Source organism: Podarcis melisellensis (assembly GCF_964234715.1).
Source record: "Podarcis melisellensis genome assembly, chromosome: 15".
Taxonomy (NCBI): domain Eukaryota; kingdom Metazoa; phylum Chordata; class Lepidosauria; order Squamata; family Lacertidae; genus Podarcis; species Podarcis melisellensis.
Window position 1 is genome coordinate 41,177,853 of NC_138532.1, and position 16,714 is coordinate 41,194,566.

Sequence of the window (16,714 nt, forward strand, 5' to 3'; positions counted from 1 at the left end):
GATTGAATCAGCCCTTAGATATATATAATTCAGAGCTGAATTCAAATGATTCAGAGGGGTGAAGTATGCAAAAAGAGGTGGTTGCAGGGGAAAGAGGCGTATCAGATCAAAACAGCTTTTCGTGATAGAAAGGAACATTTCCTATCAACACAACAGCTCTTGACTGCTGTGGTTAATTTTTTTTTCTTCCAAAAACACCCCATAGCAATTTGCATAGAGTTTGGAGAAGGGGGGATGGGGAAACAACCACCATGTAAATTGCAAAAAAAAAAAAAAAGGATGTCAGGTATTAAAAAGCCTTGAGATTGAATGGAGGGCGAAAGGTGGAGATCTAGAGAGAAAAAGCTATATGATTTTTTATGAACAATAGCGTGATTTTTCTTAGCTGGCGGGTTTGAATGGCCCCGCTCATTGTCAGGCAAAATGAATGACAAGCCGAAGGCCAAGAAGAACAGCTTCAGAGCCGCTATTAAAGGGCTCCATTATCCTGGATGGTTTTCAACAGAAGGTAGAAATAATCATAATCACAGGAGGAGCGTCGATGGGGGGAAAGTACGGGGCTATGAAAGATGTTTTGTTAATGGCGTTAGGGTTGAGAAGATGGAGGGAAGGAGGGAGAGGAATGCAGAAACATGGAAGACCTCCAACCCCCTCAAAGTCATTTACGTTTCCTGCAGCACACAAGGTCTGTTCTTGGCGTCCCGGTCACAGGCCAATTGGGAGATGCTCCAATGTGCAAAAAAAATGATCTCAAGTTTGGGGTCTGTTTCTGACAGCGGCTGGCGAGAGCCTGGAGACCGGTTTCTGCAGGGAGCTGAAGTCACAGTGGACGGATGGAGCATCTCTGAGTTCAGAAGCCGGATGCCATTGAGGGACTGTTCCTGGAGGGGGGGTCATGGGCTAGAGAAGGCTGAAGCCTTCAAGCCCAGCTGGTGGGCAGAAGGGGAGTGGCAAATTCAGATGTGCAGTATCCTTTTGGTCTGAGAGGGCGACTTGCAAGGGGGTGGGGAACCTCAGGTACCCCCCCACAGGCCTCTCTACCTGGCCCTTGAACAAGCCCAGTAAGAGGTGTGTCCTGGGAAAGTTGGCACGGCCTGGAGAGAGTCCCAGGGGCCATAAAGAAGAAGAAGAAGAAGAAGAAGAAGAAGAAGAAGAAGAAGAAGAAGAAGAAGAAGAGGAGGAGGAGGAGGAGGAGGAGTTTGGATTTGATATCCCGCTTTATCACTACCTGAAGGAGTCTCAAAGCAGCTAACAATCTCCTTTCCCTTCCTCCCCCACAACAAACACTCTGTGAGGTGAGTGGGGCTGAGAGACTTCAGAGAAGTGTGACTGGCCCAAGGTCACCCAGCAGCTGCATCTGGAGGAGCGGAGACACGAACCCGGTTCCCCAGATTATGAGTCTATCACTCTTAACCACTACACCACACTGGCTCTATATAGAGAGGGTTGGAGGGCTCATTTGGCCCTGGAGCATGAGATTCCCCACCTCCTCAGAACTAAAGTCCCAAACGTTGCATCTTTTCCTCATGGGGGGGGTATCTCCCTCCCCTTTATCATTTCCCTTGCGCTTTTCTCAACATTTTCCAAATCTACAGCATTCTTTCTGAGGTGACGCCACAGCGGCCCACCTGCTGCGGAAGCTCCACCTCAGCGGGCAAGCCACTTCTGCTCAGAAACCGAGAACACCACAGGAAACAGCACATTTGGAATTTTATTTTACTTTATTTTAAAAAAAAAACAGCCTCCCACATGAGCGGAACACATTGTGTGCAACATACAGGCCAAACAAGGAATTTTGCAAAGAGAGAGGGGATCCAAGAGGGACACTTTTCGTCAGGAACCGATCCTCCCAACCCCCAAAAAGCTGTAATGATTGTGACGGAATTCCTTAAGGGGCTGGATTCGGCCTTAAGAGCTTCCAGTGGCAGATCCCAATTGCAAAACACTCAACTGGGAAGGCATTCCCCATGGGGAGAAGCGGGCAAGTGAGACACAAGGGTACTCCCACTTCACTTGCAGCCAATCTCCTTTCCAAACTGCTGTGCTAAAAGCCTCCCAGTGATTGGGCGGAAGGCGGGATGAATCAGCTCAGAATGAGGCAACTCAGTTTGCCACATGGCATTGCTTCTCCCCCTCAACCCATGGCTGCAGTGGCATTTAATTTAAAAAGGGTCTACCAGCCACTAAGCTGGCTTCCGTCCATCCATCCTAAACCCTCTGCCTCTCGAGAGAAGGGAGACCCAGTGCGATGCCCATTCTCCGCCCAGGACTGATACTCACTGCCTTTCCCAGGATGCAAGGTATTTTTAGGCCTGTGCAAAGAGCTAAGCGTTGCAGTCACACCACACAGCTCCTCTTTCTCCCTAACCACTCAACAGCAGGACCCTCTTTCAGAGAGAAAGCTGTTCTAGTCAGCATCTTAGCGCATGCAGTCAAAATTGCAGGGAACCCCAATTCCGAAAGGGCCAAAGGAGAGAGTTGGTCAAAGGAGCTCTCTTGGTTTCTTTGCAGGAGTCTCCCACAGAAAAGGTTGTTCCTCGACTGCGCCAGTTCTTCATCTATCAGCAAGAGGAGCAAGACAAAACAGGAGGACAAAAGCCACAGTCACAACACCTTCAGCACAGTGGCAAGCTCAGGTCTGTAAGGCTGGCGTGTGTCTTTGGTTCCCCACCCGCCCCAAAAGTCCCGGGTCACACAGTCCCGCCCGGCTTCTGCACAGCGGATCAGCGTAGAGGAAACCTCTCAGGAAGGAGCTGGGCCCCCATCAACGCCGCGGGCTTGACAGAAGACGTCTTTTCCCTTGGAAAGAAAGGAAACAAAACAGGATTTCAACACAGCCCCATAAACGGGAAACCTTGACAACAAATCCTCCAGTTTGGGGATTTTCCTCTTTCTGGGTTCCTCATGAAAAAAGTCAGCATTTTCATGCAAATCTCTCCCAACACACACACACACACACACACACAGAGAGAGAGAGAGAGAGAGAGAGAGAGAGAGAGAGAGAGAGAGAGAGAGTTTTGCAAACTATTTTCCCAAACGTAATGCCTTTCTTAGGTTATCTTTGCTAATATACACCGGGGTGGCCGTGCCTGCTTTTACGAAGATGGAAAAGGCATATTTGGAGTGGTGAACTATCCCAAAATGCAGAAAGGCTTTCCTCTTTGGGGAAGGCTTAATGTTCTTCCTTCCAATTTATCAGAAGGCAGATACAACAAGAGCCCAAGGAACAATAAATGCTGCCCTTGTAGCAACGTTGAGGCAGAGTTCACCTTGCATGTCATTTCTTTAAACTGTAGTTTCTATCAAGGGGCTAGGAAAGTCCTAATATTCAGTCCCATTATTCAGTCCCTCCCTGGCTGCTCTTCTGAGTCTCTTGCGATCCCTTTGCTCCAGGGCTGCATTAGGTCAGTCGCATCTGTGTAAGACTACTTACATATATGTATTTATATATATGCCTTATATATATGTATTTATTTTATTTATGCATATACCACTGTAAAAAAGATACTGGCCATTCATAGCTGGGGATGCTCTTGTGATGAACTCCTGTTTGTGACTTTCCCACAGGACATCTGGTCGGCCACTGTGAGAACAGGAGGGTGGATTACATGGGCTGCTGGCCTCACCCAGCAAGCTAGTCTTATGTTTGTTTTTTAAAACCCTCATCTCAATTTAAGCAGCAGACAATCAAAGAGGATTTTATGCCCACTCTTAAGAGCGTCACAATCCTAATAACAGATTTGTTTCCCCCATTGTCTTATGTCTCTGAGAACGTTCTGTGGGGAGAGAGTGCCCCACAGAAGATTTCTCAACACCTACATTCCCAGGAGGGGGGCGTTCCTCCTCTCCTCGCCCCACAACAAACCCCTCTGCAGAAATCATTAAAAGCTCACTAAGAGCCATAATGAAGCGAAGAAGTTATGGATTGTTAGCCAGACTCGTGGTTAGAAAACAAGGTCCATTAACGCTTTATAGAAGTAAGTCGTTGTAGGAGATGAGAGGAAAGGAAGAAGGATTGGGGGGGCAGAGGGGGGAGTCAGGGAAGGACAAAAGACTGGGGGGGGAAGAGTCATACTAGTTTCTGGGAATGTTTTTTTTAATGGAGACAAGAAGGAGCGACAGCTGTGTGGGCAACACAGCAGTTTGTACCACTGTGACCAAAATGATTGAGGGGATGGAGCAAATTCGCTACGAGGAGGAAAGGTTTGGGGACATTTTAGTTTAGAGAAAAAGCAAGTATATGCAAGCAAGCGCCATGATAAAGGGTTTTGTGAAACCAGGCGTGGCGTGGAGAGAGTGGATAGAGGAAAGCTCTTCTCCCTCTCTCATTGCACCAGAACCCAACAAAGCTGAAGGTTGGAAGATTCAGGACTGATGAAATAAAAGTCCTTCTGCACACAGTACAGGGTTAACCTATGGAACTCCCTCCCACAGGAGGCAGCGATGGCCACCTACTCAGATGGCTTTAAAAGAGGATTAATAATATTAATAATAAATTTTATTTCTACCCCACCCTCCCCAGCCAAGACCGGGCTCAGGGCGGCTAACACCAGGTATAAAAACAATTGATTAAAATACAACTTAAAAACAAGATTAAAATACAACATTAAAATGCAGCCTGATTTCAGTAGAAACTCAAATCAAAAACGTCAAAGGATGAAAACGTCAAAGGCCAACTATCCAGACTTGTCCTACGTGGGCCAGAAAAAAAGCCAGGGAAGTCCCCAAATAGGAGTTCCATCACAGAAGGAGAAAGGGAAAAGGAAAGAGGGGGAGGAAATCAAATTGATTCCAAGCCAAAGGCCAGGCGGAACAACTCTGTCTTACAGGCCCTGTGGAAAGAAATCAGATCCCGCAGGGCCCTGGTCTCATGAGACAGAGCGTTCCACCAGCCGGGGCCAATGTTGAAAAGGCCCTGGCTCTGGTTGAGGCTAATCTGACTTCCTTAGGGCCCGGGACCTCTAGGGTGGTGCTGTTTATGGACCTTAAGGTCCTCTGTGGGGCATACCGGGAGAGGCGGTCCTGTAGGTACGAGGGTCCTAGGCTGCGAAGGGCTTTGAAGGTCAAAACCAGCACCTTAAATCTGACCCTGTACTCCACCGGGAGCCAGTGCAGCTGGAAAAGCACTGGGTGAATATGCTCCCAAATTCATGGAGGAGAAGGCAACTAGTCATGATGGTTATGTTCTGCTATCCCCTGTTGGAAGCAGTATACCGCTGAACATCAGCTGCTGAGAATCGCAGGTGGGGAAGAGTTGCTCTTTTGCTCGGTTCCTACTTGCTGTTTTCCCACAGGGGCATCTGGTTGGCCGATGAGAGAACAGGATGTTGCACTAGATAGGCCACTGGCCTGATACAGCAAGGCTCTATTTAGGCCCCTCTCTTTGACCCTAGCTGCAGAATCCTGCTCTTGGAGCTCGTTTTTGTTTTTAAGAGGCAAGAAGATATATTTGAAAGAGAGAGAGAGATGGGGCAAAATTTGGTGACATCTAAGCAACTTGAGTTGGGACACGGGTGGCGCTGTGGGTTAAACCATGGAGCCTAGGACTTGCCAATCAGAAGGTCGGCAGTTCGAATCCCTGCGACGGGGTGAGCTCCCGTTGCTTGGTTCCTGCTCCTGCCAACCTAGCAGTTCAAAAGCACGTCATAGTGCAAGTAGATAAATAGGTACCACTCCAGCGGGAAGGTAAACAGCGTTTCCATGTGCTGCTCTGATTCGCCAGAAGCGGCTTAGTCATGCTGGCCTCATGACCCGAAAGCTGTACGCCGGCTCCCTCAGCCAATCAAGCGAGATGAGCACCGCAACCCCAGAGTCAGTCATGACTGGACCTAATGGTCAGGGGTCCCTTTACCCTTTTTAAGCAACTTGAGTTGGTGAATAAGATTCTTTGTGGCAAGAGAGCAAAAGCCCCCTTTGCCTTGATTAAAAAACAGGAGCAGAATGAATTAGGCAAATAAATAAAGCAGGATAAGGGACCTGAAATGGAAGCAGGCCACAGAATTCTCAGCTGCTTTGTTGCAAATGGTTGATTTTGTAGCGGCAAAACAGCATCCATCTAGCCCCGTCTGTGGCTCAGGGAGAGTGCACTGAATTTCCCAGGCTCAATCCAAAATCAATGTCCCACAGGCACACAGAAAAGTTTCCGGCAAGTTGCAAAGCAAGCTGATTTGGGGTGGGGAAGTGAGAGAGGAGGAACAGAGTGTGTGCATATTAATGCCTTGGATTTAGAGCTGGCCCAGAAAAATATATATAAATATACATTGCAAACACTAAAATTTTCACCCTGGATAACAAAGTCACACTTCAGGGTGCTTTTCCCCCCTTTTTTTAATTCCCAGTTCTTGCAAACTTCATTTGCACCCAAGTTCCCTCGGTAAGCTAAAAGCAGCAAAGTTGATGAAAGAGTTCAAAACTCTCAGGTGAAAAAACAGTCCTCACTTCCTGTTCTGACATGAAAGGGAACCAATTGGGTGGCAGGATCACGGCACAGACACGCCAAAATGCATGATTTGCTGCCTGTGGCCCACCCACACATCTTTTTGCAGAGTAGAAGGAAAGCACCTTTAAGAACATAAGCTGAGCCTGCTGGATCAGGCCAAGGGTCCATCCGGCCCAGCACCCTGCTCTCACAGAATCACATGGACTAGAAACTTGTATCTTTAAAAACGAAAGCAAGCACAGATTGCAATGTTTGGGTCTTTTTTAATCTGGAAAAAACAGTGAGTAATGGGACGGAACACAGCAGAGAAGTGTGTAATATTGGGCATGATGTAGAGAAAGTGGACAGGGATTCCCCCCCCCCCGGTCTTATAATACGGTAACTCACTGGGGCCACCGAATGAAAGCTAAATGTTAGAAAATTTGGGACAGACAAAAGGAAGGGCTTCTTCACACAGCACTAACTAAACTAATGTCCTCTGCCTGAAACCCTGGATAGCTGCAGCCTGTCGGTGTAAGAATCATAGAAGTAGAGTTGGAAGGGACCCTGAGGGCCATCTAGACCAACCCCTACGAGGCAGGAATCTTTTGCCCAACGTGGGCTCAAACCCACAACCCTGAGATTCGGAGTCTCGTGCTCTGTTGACTGAGCTATTGACAGCGCTGAGCTAGAGGGGCTGATGATCTGCTCCTTATAAGGCAACATTCTATGTTCCTGCTATAATCACCTCTCAACTGAGAACCATGAGGTCTGGACAGTTAGGATTAGATGAACAGGAGAGCATCTGTCCAGCTTGCAAAAAGTCCCGGGTGCAATCCTTGGCCTAGGGACGTCCCGCTGCCTGGAACCCTGGAGCGCTGCTGCCAGTCAGTGCAGGCACTGCTGGGCTAGATGGACCCCATGTCTGTCTCAGTACAAGGCAGCTTCCTTGGTGGTCCAGGACAGTCTGGCCGGCCTCCTGTGCCCCTCTTCCCCTCCTCCCCACTCACCAGAGACGCCGCGGCCGGCATCGCTGTCTTCGTCTTCAGCCGGGAGGTCGCTGTGGCAGCTCTCCGTAGCGCTCAAGGCTCCTCCCCTCTCGCTGCAGAGGCTGCTCTGGCTCTCCGACAAGATGCTCCCCAAGGCACGGCTGGGGGTCCTGGTGGGGGTCCGGGTCACTTCACTGCTGGACACTGCAGGGAGGAAGAAGAGGGTCTGATCTCTTGGCCAGGACATGCAGATCCCTACTTACACCTCCATTCCCCGTGACGGCTGGTGGAGCAGGAGGCAGAGAGCCCAACCACAGCTGTAAGATCACGATGCTGGACACACACACACATTACCCCCCCCCAAGAAAACCACCCTCGTGCACTTAGAGCAACAGGAGCTCTTCATCAAGGTAAGGAAAACAAAAGCTAACCGCAAGAGGGGGAAAAATGTTTTTGCAGAAACAGTTGCTACGGGTGCTTATTCCCGAAGGCATCCATTTTAAGAAAATGTACGCAAGGACGTTATCTGTCAATAGCAAGGCAGCCCCTTTCCCTATAAAATGATTTGAAACAATCTATCATGCAGAGGCAGCCGCTCAAGAAACCTTGGAGCAATAATCAGTCAATGCCAAAGTATGTCACAGATTAAAATCTGCCGCTGCGCAAAATAATATTATGGCCTTAAAAAAACCAGCGTGACTTTATTAAGAGAAGTCTTGCGAAGATCAATTTCTCTACGGCGCAGTGAAGTCAAATAAACACGTTCCTGAAAAGAGGCTTTTATGTATTAACAGGGAGCGGGGTGTGACCTCTACCATTTTAAACTTTTTTTTTTCAAATGGAAGGCCCTCCCCGCAAAACCACGCTGCGTTTTTATTTCTTTTATATTTATTTATTGCATTTATATCCCGCCTTTTTCTCCAAGGAGCTGAAGACATTTAATCCCCACAGCAACACTGCGGGGTAGGTTAGGCAGTGAGATCCATGGCTGAGTGTGGATTTGAACCCTGGGTCGGAGCTCTAACCAAGACACCAAGACGCTGGGTTTTAAAACCTGAGCCAAATTAGTGTTTCAACGTTTGCTGCCATTTCTCCTGGCCTTCCAGCCCCTTAAGATGGTCTGTGCTGACCTGAGGGCCAAATGCAGTGCTCTAGGCCTCTCTGCCTGGCCCTCAGATGTCTCCCCCAAGCCACGCCTTCTCTTCAGCCACACCCCTTTCTCTCCCCAGGCCACACCCTTCACCAGCCCGACTTCACCCCTTCCTTGAGTGGCGGGAAATGTGTCCTTGAACTCTGATCGTTCCTCTTTGCTTGCCTCGGTGGAAGGATGGGGGGGTGAGAGTGTGCAGAAACTTGCCTGCACACAGGTAAAAATTTGCATCAGTTGCCCCTCCCACTTTTGCCTCGGGCCCCGCCCACCACTGGCAAGTGCCCCCCAGAAGGTTCTGTGGCCCTCTGGGCGAAAAAGGCTCTGCCCCTGTGCCTCAGAAACTTGTACAAAGTGTTCCTGCAAATGTATACACAGTGGTACCTGGGTGCTCAAACACCGAAAACCCAGAAGTAAGTGTTCCAGTTTTCGAACGTTTTTCGGAAGCTGAATGTCCGATGTGGCTGTTGGCTACTGTTTCCGGGGCGCCTGCACCAATCAGAAGCTGTGCCTTGGTTTTCAAACATTTTGGAAGTCAAACGGACTTCTGGAACGGATTAAGTTTGGCGCTTTTGTTTTTGCTATTTATACTATGTTTTTGTTTTTGAGGTTTTTTCAGTTAATTTGTTTTTGTGACTGTGTGGAACCCAGTTCAGCTACTGACTGATTGATTGTGTGACTGCGGAAATGGATAAAAGCCCCCCATCCAAACAATGACTATCATCAGTGCAGGTAAGAAAAAAAATTCATTTTAATTTTTATCATCTACAATGCCTTCTTATTTATTTAATAGTACAGTACATTGATTATTGCTTTCATTTTATGGATCAATGGTCTCATTAGATAGTAAAATTAATGTTAAATTGCTGTTTTAGGGGTTGTTTTTAAAAGTCTGGAATGGATTAATCTGTTTTGCCTTACGTTCTATGGGAAAGGGTGCTTGGTTTTAGAACGCTCTGGTTTTGGAACGGACTTCCAGAACAAATTAAGTTTGAGAACCAAGGTACCACTGTACATTTAATAAAATCTTAGTAATAATTAATGATACTGCAATGCTGAAGGAGCACCCAGTGACACAAGAAGTTGCTTTCCTCACCAGATTCAGCTCGGTGTTGTCTGATCTTGAAACCCTTCGATCCTGCGAGCAAAGACCGGTCATCCAGACTCGACGAGCTGAACTCAGAGTCGCTGTCACTATCACTAGAGACCACTGTAGGGAGACAGAAATACAAGGCGGAAGGGGAGGAGAGGGGAAGATCCGGCCATAAATTATAAAATGAATCAACACTAGTCAGAAATGGCAAGCCTGCCGCAGTGAGAGGGATATTCAGATTCCATCCTCAACTCTCCCAATGTCTGTGTGGAAAGGCACATCTAAACTGGGGGTTTTCCATTTATTTATATTTTATTGAAAGTTTTACAGTTGATTGAAGTAAATAAGAAGAGGAGGGAAAGAAACAAAAGAAAACAGGATAACAACAATAACGAAGTAACATTATAAACTAATTAGGGTTGCAGAACTATGTAATATATATGTAAATAGAGAAGACTTATTATATCCCTCACTTCATGAGTTACTATGGTTGCGATAAATACTTTCCAAATATTAAATTTGTCCATGCATAATTTTCGTCTGAAAGCGATCTGTTCATAGGTTTCAAGAGTTGTCATGTCATCTATCCATTGATCAAAGGAGGTCATATTTTTATCCTATAGTTACCCTGAACTCCTTCCCCACAATAGTTCTTATACTTCCTAGTATTTTTCTCCAAAAATTTGCTAACGCTGACCACCGTGTAAACCATATACTTTAAAGAAGCATTGTCCTTACTGCATCTCCAACAACACATTGTTGTCAATAGACCATGTTTATGCAATTGTGATGGAGTCCAATAAACTCTAAATAAAATATTTTGTTGTACGAGACATAGAGTATAATATACCGTATTTTTCGCACCATAGGACGCACTTTTTCCCCTCCAAAAATGAAGGGGAAATGTGTGTGCGTCCTATGGTGCGAATGCAGGCTTTCGCTGAAGCCTGGAGAGTGAGAGGGGTCGGTGCGCACCGACCCCTCACGCTCTCCAGGCTTCGCGGACCTCTTCGCAAGGAGCGGGAGCGCTCCGGCTCCTTGCGGAGAGTTGCCAGCATGCCGAAGCCTGCGCGTGCTGAGCTCAGCGCGCCCAGGCTTCGCGGACCTCTCCACAAGCAGCGGGAGTGCTCCCACGGCTTGCAGAGAGCTGCCTGTTTGCGGGCTGGGGTCGGGGGAAGCTAGAGCTTCCCCCGCCCCAGCCCCGCGCCTGGGGGGGGAAAATAATTTTCCCCCCTTTATTTCCCCCCCAAAAAATGGGTGGGCCCTATGGTCCGGTGCGCCCTATGGTGCGAAAAATACGGTATCTTTTCTGGGTGTTGAGATATGCATGCAGCTTTGAAGACAGACACTACTCAGAGACATTCCATAACCCGGGAGCCACGACAGAGAAGGCCTTGTCATGCAATACTGGCTCAATGAATTGCAGGGAGATTTCTCCTGGAGATTTCAACACCCAGGCAGATCTACATGGGATATTTGGTGCTCAGCTCATTTAGGGTTTTGTCTGTCAGCGGAAGACTCCAAAGCTCACAGGCAACCAGTGTGGTTCTTTTGAGAAGCAGTGTTCATAAGACCCACATGTTCTTGTGACATTTCTCAGTTGTTGTTCAGAAGCAACTCCTATAATAACATATTTGGGGGGGTGGAAATTAAAAGGTTTTGAGCTTGCTAGCTGCAAGATTAACTGTGTAAGAGCAGAAGACGGGGCTGCTGGATCGGGCCAGTGGCCAACCAGATGCCCCAATGGGAATCTTCAAACAATCGGCTTCATCGGATCTCACAGATCCTGATGGAGAAGGGATCGACTTCTTTGTTCTTTCGCTCCAGAACCTCAAGACCCAATATGTTCAGATCTGAGGGCTTTATGCCGAGAATTTTGAACAAGGAAGCACGTAGTGACTTTCCGAGTAAGGTTCTGGTCATTTGTGACAGGTTTTTTGTTTCGTTTTGTTGTTGCTATTAAGGCAAGCAATCTAAACCCCAACAGCGGATCGTGCCAAACACGAGTCTCAGTAAATGTTACTTCACTTTTTGCTGTTTCTGCAAGCTCAACGAAAGGGAGACAGAAGAAGAGAGAGCGATAAAAACGAAGGAGGCTCAATTTCGCTGACACAAATCTAAGGGTGCGATTTGAATTGGTAAATTATTCCCACTTTGCAGCAAAAAAAAACAAAAGGAGAAAAAAGAAAACTGCAACCACTTCTTCTATTTAAACACCATGTGAGGAGGGAACTAATTTAGCTGCCAGCTGTTTGATGGCGAGATCAGGTGGGGGAGAAGAGGAGAGGAGACAGAATTGTCTTTTTCCCTTTTTTACGGCAAGGCCATTTGACAACAGATAGACAATCCCAGTATCCTTGGAGAAGGCCTCAAAGTCCAAGGGCGAGCCCCAGCTGAGCAACAGCTCCTGTCTGAAGCTAGAGCAAAGAAAATATGAAAATAGGGGATGAGGTCACCGCATTGCATTTATATCCCACCCCTTTTTTTTCCTCCAAGGAGCTCTCTGCATTTTTCAGTGGAACTTTCCCAAAGAGTGCATTTGTTTTGCCAATATATATGTTTTAAGAACCATTTCCCACAAAGCGTGCATTTTTGTACACTATGTGCATGTAGAGAACGGCGTCACCAAATTTGGAGCTATTTGGATCTTGAAGGATTGGTGCGTTTTGGTTTGCGTATTGTTTCAGGAACTGGAAATTAGGGGTGTTTGCATTTAACCCCCCAGTCTTCTGGAAAGCCCAGAAAGGCTGCTGTGTCTCTGTATGAGTCACTGGTCTGTCCATTCCTCCTTCCCATCACCTTCTGTTAGGAGTAAATCATTCTACTCCCATCCCTACACTGGACATAGAATCACTCCTGATACAGCACAGGCTACCTGCATTCCAGCTCTCTGCACGAGTTACTGTTCTGGCTTTCTCGAGTGGCTGCTCTGAGCATGCCCAGGTTGTGCAAACACCCAAAAAGAGTGGTTCCTCCAAGAAGGGCAACTCTTAACACTGCCATGCCCCAACAGCAAATTGCTTAGCACAAATTCTGCACCGATAGGTGGTTTTCCATCTATTGCAATTCACGTGGCAAGAGGAGATTCAGAAATACAGGAGACCACACTAGGAGTTTCTGTGCGACAAAGCAGTGGATCGTCCCCACAAACACATGCCGACGCAAAAAGGGGACGGAGGACGACTGTCAACACGGCAAAATGGTTGTCAGAGCTGTTGGCACTTCCTCCAGCCATAAATCAAGTGCCGAAAAGAGCTGGGAGGGGTTACCCTGGCAACAGCCAGCAAGCGTAAATACTCCCATCAATGCAGCTATGTGAGAGTGCACACCCATAGCATCAACACCCACCAAAGATACCCCAAATTATGGGAATAGCTCAGTCGGTAGAGCATGAGACTCTTAATCTCAGGGTTGCGGGTTTGAGCCCCACACTGAGCAAAAGATTCCTCCATTGCAGGGGGTTGGACTAGATGATCCTTGTGGGCCCTTCTAGTTCTACAATTCTATGATTCTATGATATGGGGTGGACAAATTTATCAATTTCAGCTCCCATTTCTCCGGGCTTTCTCAGTTCCAGATCAGTTTATGAACTTTTTTTTTTTTTTTGAAGTCCACACAAAAATTTGCAAACATTCAGGTGTGCCCCTCTCTTAGCATTTGCAAATACCGTATTTTTTGCACCATAATACTCACTTTTTTCCTCCTAGAAAGTAAGGGGAAATGTCTGTGCATGTTATGGAAGGAATGCCTACGGGTGGCATGCCTACGGATTTTCCTCCTCTAAAAACTACGTGCGTGTTATGGTCGGGTGCGTGTTATAGAGCGAAAAATACGGTAATTTGCCCTAATAGAGGTGGCAGTGTCCACCCAAGCTTCTCCCACAGCACAAAGGCTTTTGGCTACCCAAGAGGACTTCTTTTTCCTTCCCCTCTCCCCTGTGCACTGGCTAAATCTATTCTGGACTTCCCCCTCCTCATTTAATCTGCACCACAACCCTGTGAAGTAGGCTAGACGGAGAGAGACAGTGATTGGCCAAGGTCACCCGGTCAGCTTAATGGCCGATGGGGGATTCGAACCCTGATCTCCCAGGTCTGACACTCTAACCAAAACACCACCCTGGCTCTACACATCTAAAGGGCTGCCTCATGGAAGGCGGTTAGCAAGCTTGTTTTCTCCTGCTCAGGCGGTTAGGATTCAAGTTCCAAGAATCCACGTTCCTACAGTGCAGGAATCTCAGCTAAAATATCCATGGCGGACTCTCCTTCGATGGAGGTTTTTAAGCAGAAGTTGCAAGGCCGTCTCTCGTGGATGATCCTTGGGGCTGCTTTCCAACACTGCACTTCTAAGATTCCCCTGCCACCACCACTTATTTCTGCAATATTTCTTTTTAAATCGTGTTGCGGCCCTAGAAGTCTTCACCCCACCCCCCGTTGTCAGGCCACAGAGAGCCAGGAATGGACTGACCTCTTCCTCTGGCCCAGGTGAAGGAATGGCGGGGGGAGACCCCCTTGAGGTCCGTCGCTGGCGGCTCCAGGTGACGAGGCCTGGGGGTCTGCTCGCAGGCTTTGCTGCCGCCGCTTTTCAAAGGCAAGATGTACTTGGGGAGGCCCTTGTAGAACCAGGCGCCGGACCGCTTCCAAACCTAGAGAGAATGAGAGAAAATAATTGGGGTGATCTCTGGACCGTCCTGGGGTGACCCAAGGGATGTACAGTGGTACCTCGGGTTACATATGCTTCAGGTTACATACACTTCAGGTTACAGACTCCGCTAACCCAGAAATAGTACCTCGGGTTAAGAACTTTGCTTCAGGATGAGAACAGAAATCGTGCTCCGGCGGCACGGCAGCAGCAGGAGGCCCCATTAGCTAAAGTGGTGCTTTGGGTTGAGAACAGTTGCAGGTTAAGAACGGACCTCCGGAACGAATTAAGTACCGTATTTTTTGCTCTATAAGACGCACCAGACCATAAGATGCACCTAGTTTTTGGAGGAGGAAAACAAGAAGAAAAATATTCTGAATCTCAGAAGCCAGAGCAGCAAGAGGGATCGCTGTGCAGCGAAAGCAGCGATCCCTCTTGCTGTTCTAGCTTCTGGGATAGCTGCTCAGCCTGCATTCGCTCCAGAAGACGCACACACATTTCCCCTTACTTTTAAGGAGGGGAAAAAGGGAGTCTTATAGAGCAAAAAATACAGTACTTAACCCGAGGTACCACTGTACTGGCTGTGGGGCTGCTTTGTTCTGGTTTTCTCTCTATCCTCCTCCCTTGCAAAGATCCTGTGGACACTGAATGAGGACAGAACAAGCACAACCCAGGGAAACCACTAATTGAACAGCACTCAGCCCCGCGAGAATCCCGACAGAAATCAACCCGGGTGCAGAAATTGCCTATTCATCCCATGCCACTGGGAAGCCACTGTAGTGCTTAGAGCGTCAGACTAGGGCCTCTGAGATCAGGGTTCGAATCCCCCCTCGGCTATGAAGCAAACTAGGTGATCTTGGGCAAGCTACTGTCTCTCTCAGACTAGTCTACCTCGCAGGGTTGTTGTCTGTATCTGAATACCAATTGCTGGAAACTTTCTTATTATGATTAGATTTTTAAAAAGCTAACAGTGAGTTGTAATATAAGCTTACAGTTATTTGCATTAATGCATTAACGAGAGAAGTAATGAAATAAATGTAAAGATGCAGTAGATCCTTCATGCGCTTTATATAAGAGAAGAGGGAATCGTAATTAGGATTCAAGATTGATCTATTACATATTGATTTTAAACAACCTGCTCTGAAAATCACCATGGCAATCAACAGCAGGCGAGAAATTGCCTTTTAACTGAGAAACAGCCTGCCCTCAAAAACAAAAGAGTCTGCCCTTTGCGTCTCTGTACGAATCGTGGCTTTCTGCCAACTGAGGAACGCCTGGAACAGTGACTCATGCAGAGACACTTATGAGAGGAGGGTCTTGCAGCTGTTTTGGAAAACTTTTTACAACCAAACCATTTGTAGCAATAAGAGCTCAGAGCAAAAGCATCCAATTTCAGTTCAGAAAAGCAAGCTATTCAAAGTCCAGAATTTCTCTTCCAACCTATTTTTCTTCTCTCCCTCCCTCCCTCTCTCTTTTCTGAAGCTGACACGACAAGCTTGATAAAGGGCAGCTTAAACCAAATTAATGGAGGGAGAACAAATCAGTGCTTTGCACAATGGTGAGGGGGGGGAATGAAGTCTACAAGAGCCGAAAAGCCCTTTTCTGGCAACCCTCGTTTATCTTTGCAAATAGTATTTTTTTAACGATTCTCACCTGCAATCTAACTTTAGGACAGGACATTGTACTGCAGGAGTGTTCAACCCGATGCCCTCCAAGATTGTGGGATAATGTGGTTGTGCTGTATGGGATAGCCCCCCCTCCCCCCCAGCATTCATGACTGGAACCTCGCAATGAGAAATCCAAGCTCACAAGGCAGTTAGACACTCCCAAGAGGGCCTACGAGAGACACACAGGCTTGAGTGCTCTCTCGTAAAAACCGCATAGAAGGGGCAAATGAAAGTACAATATTAAAAACGGAATAAAAGCATTACAAGCTGCTGAGAGGCTGCTGCCTCCTTATAGAAATTCAGCCTAAGAGGGACTCAAGCAGAGAGAAAAAGATCGTTTGAGTGTGAAAAATCGGAGCGAGAAGATTAGGGCGCCCCAGCGGCAGACGCGGCCGGCTACAGCGATCAAGACTTCGCACTTCCCGCAAGAATGCTCACCACACGTTCCAATTTAGATTTTAATAGCGAGATTGCGATGAAGGGAGCTTATTAGTGCACATTTAATATACACGGCTTTGGGTAAAGGAGAGGGAGGGGGGAAGGGAGCGCAAAGGGTTTTGCCCTTTGTTCCGACTGGTGGGTTCCAGGAAAAAAAATAAAAAAATGCAAGCCTAAACTATGCTGAGCCCCACTCTTGAAAACCTGATTATTAAAAAGGGGGGGGGAAGATTCTGAGAATTCTTGATTCTGCACCCCATGGTAAAATGACTATGTTTGAGATGCATGGCATTGATATAATAAAAAGACAAGGCTGTCATCACA

General features: G+C 47.4%; 1 protein-coding gene across 2 annotated transcripts in view; it reads right to left on the reverse strand.

Annotated features, from left to right (window-relative positions):
• Window positions 1-1,702: 1,702 nt before the first annotated feature.
• The window catches only part of RPH3AL (rabphilin 3A like (without C2 domains)), a 42,526-nt gene continuing 27,514 nt past the window's right edge, over window positions 1,703-16,714 (reverse strand). For both annotated transcript variants that reach the window (XM_081890628.1, XM_081890627.1), the window contains exons 6-9: window positions 14,112-14,289; window positions 9,651-9,764; window positions 7,429-7,611; window positions 1,703-2,799 (exon numbers count right to left, since the gene is read on the reverse strand). In XM_081890628.1, the coding sequence (XP_081746754.1) occupies window positions 2,765-2,799; window positions 7,429-7,611; window positions 9,651-9,764; window positions 14,112-14,289 (510 nt within the window). In that variant the 3' untranslated portion in view covers window positions 1,703-2,764. The remainder of the gene's footprint in view (window positions 2,800-7,428; window positions 7,612-9,650; window positions 9,765-14,111; window positions 14,290-16,714) is intronic.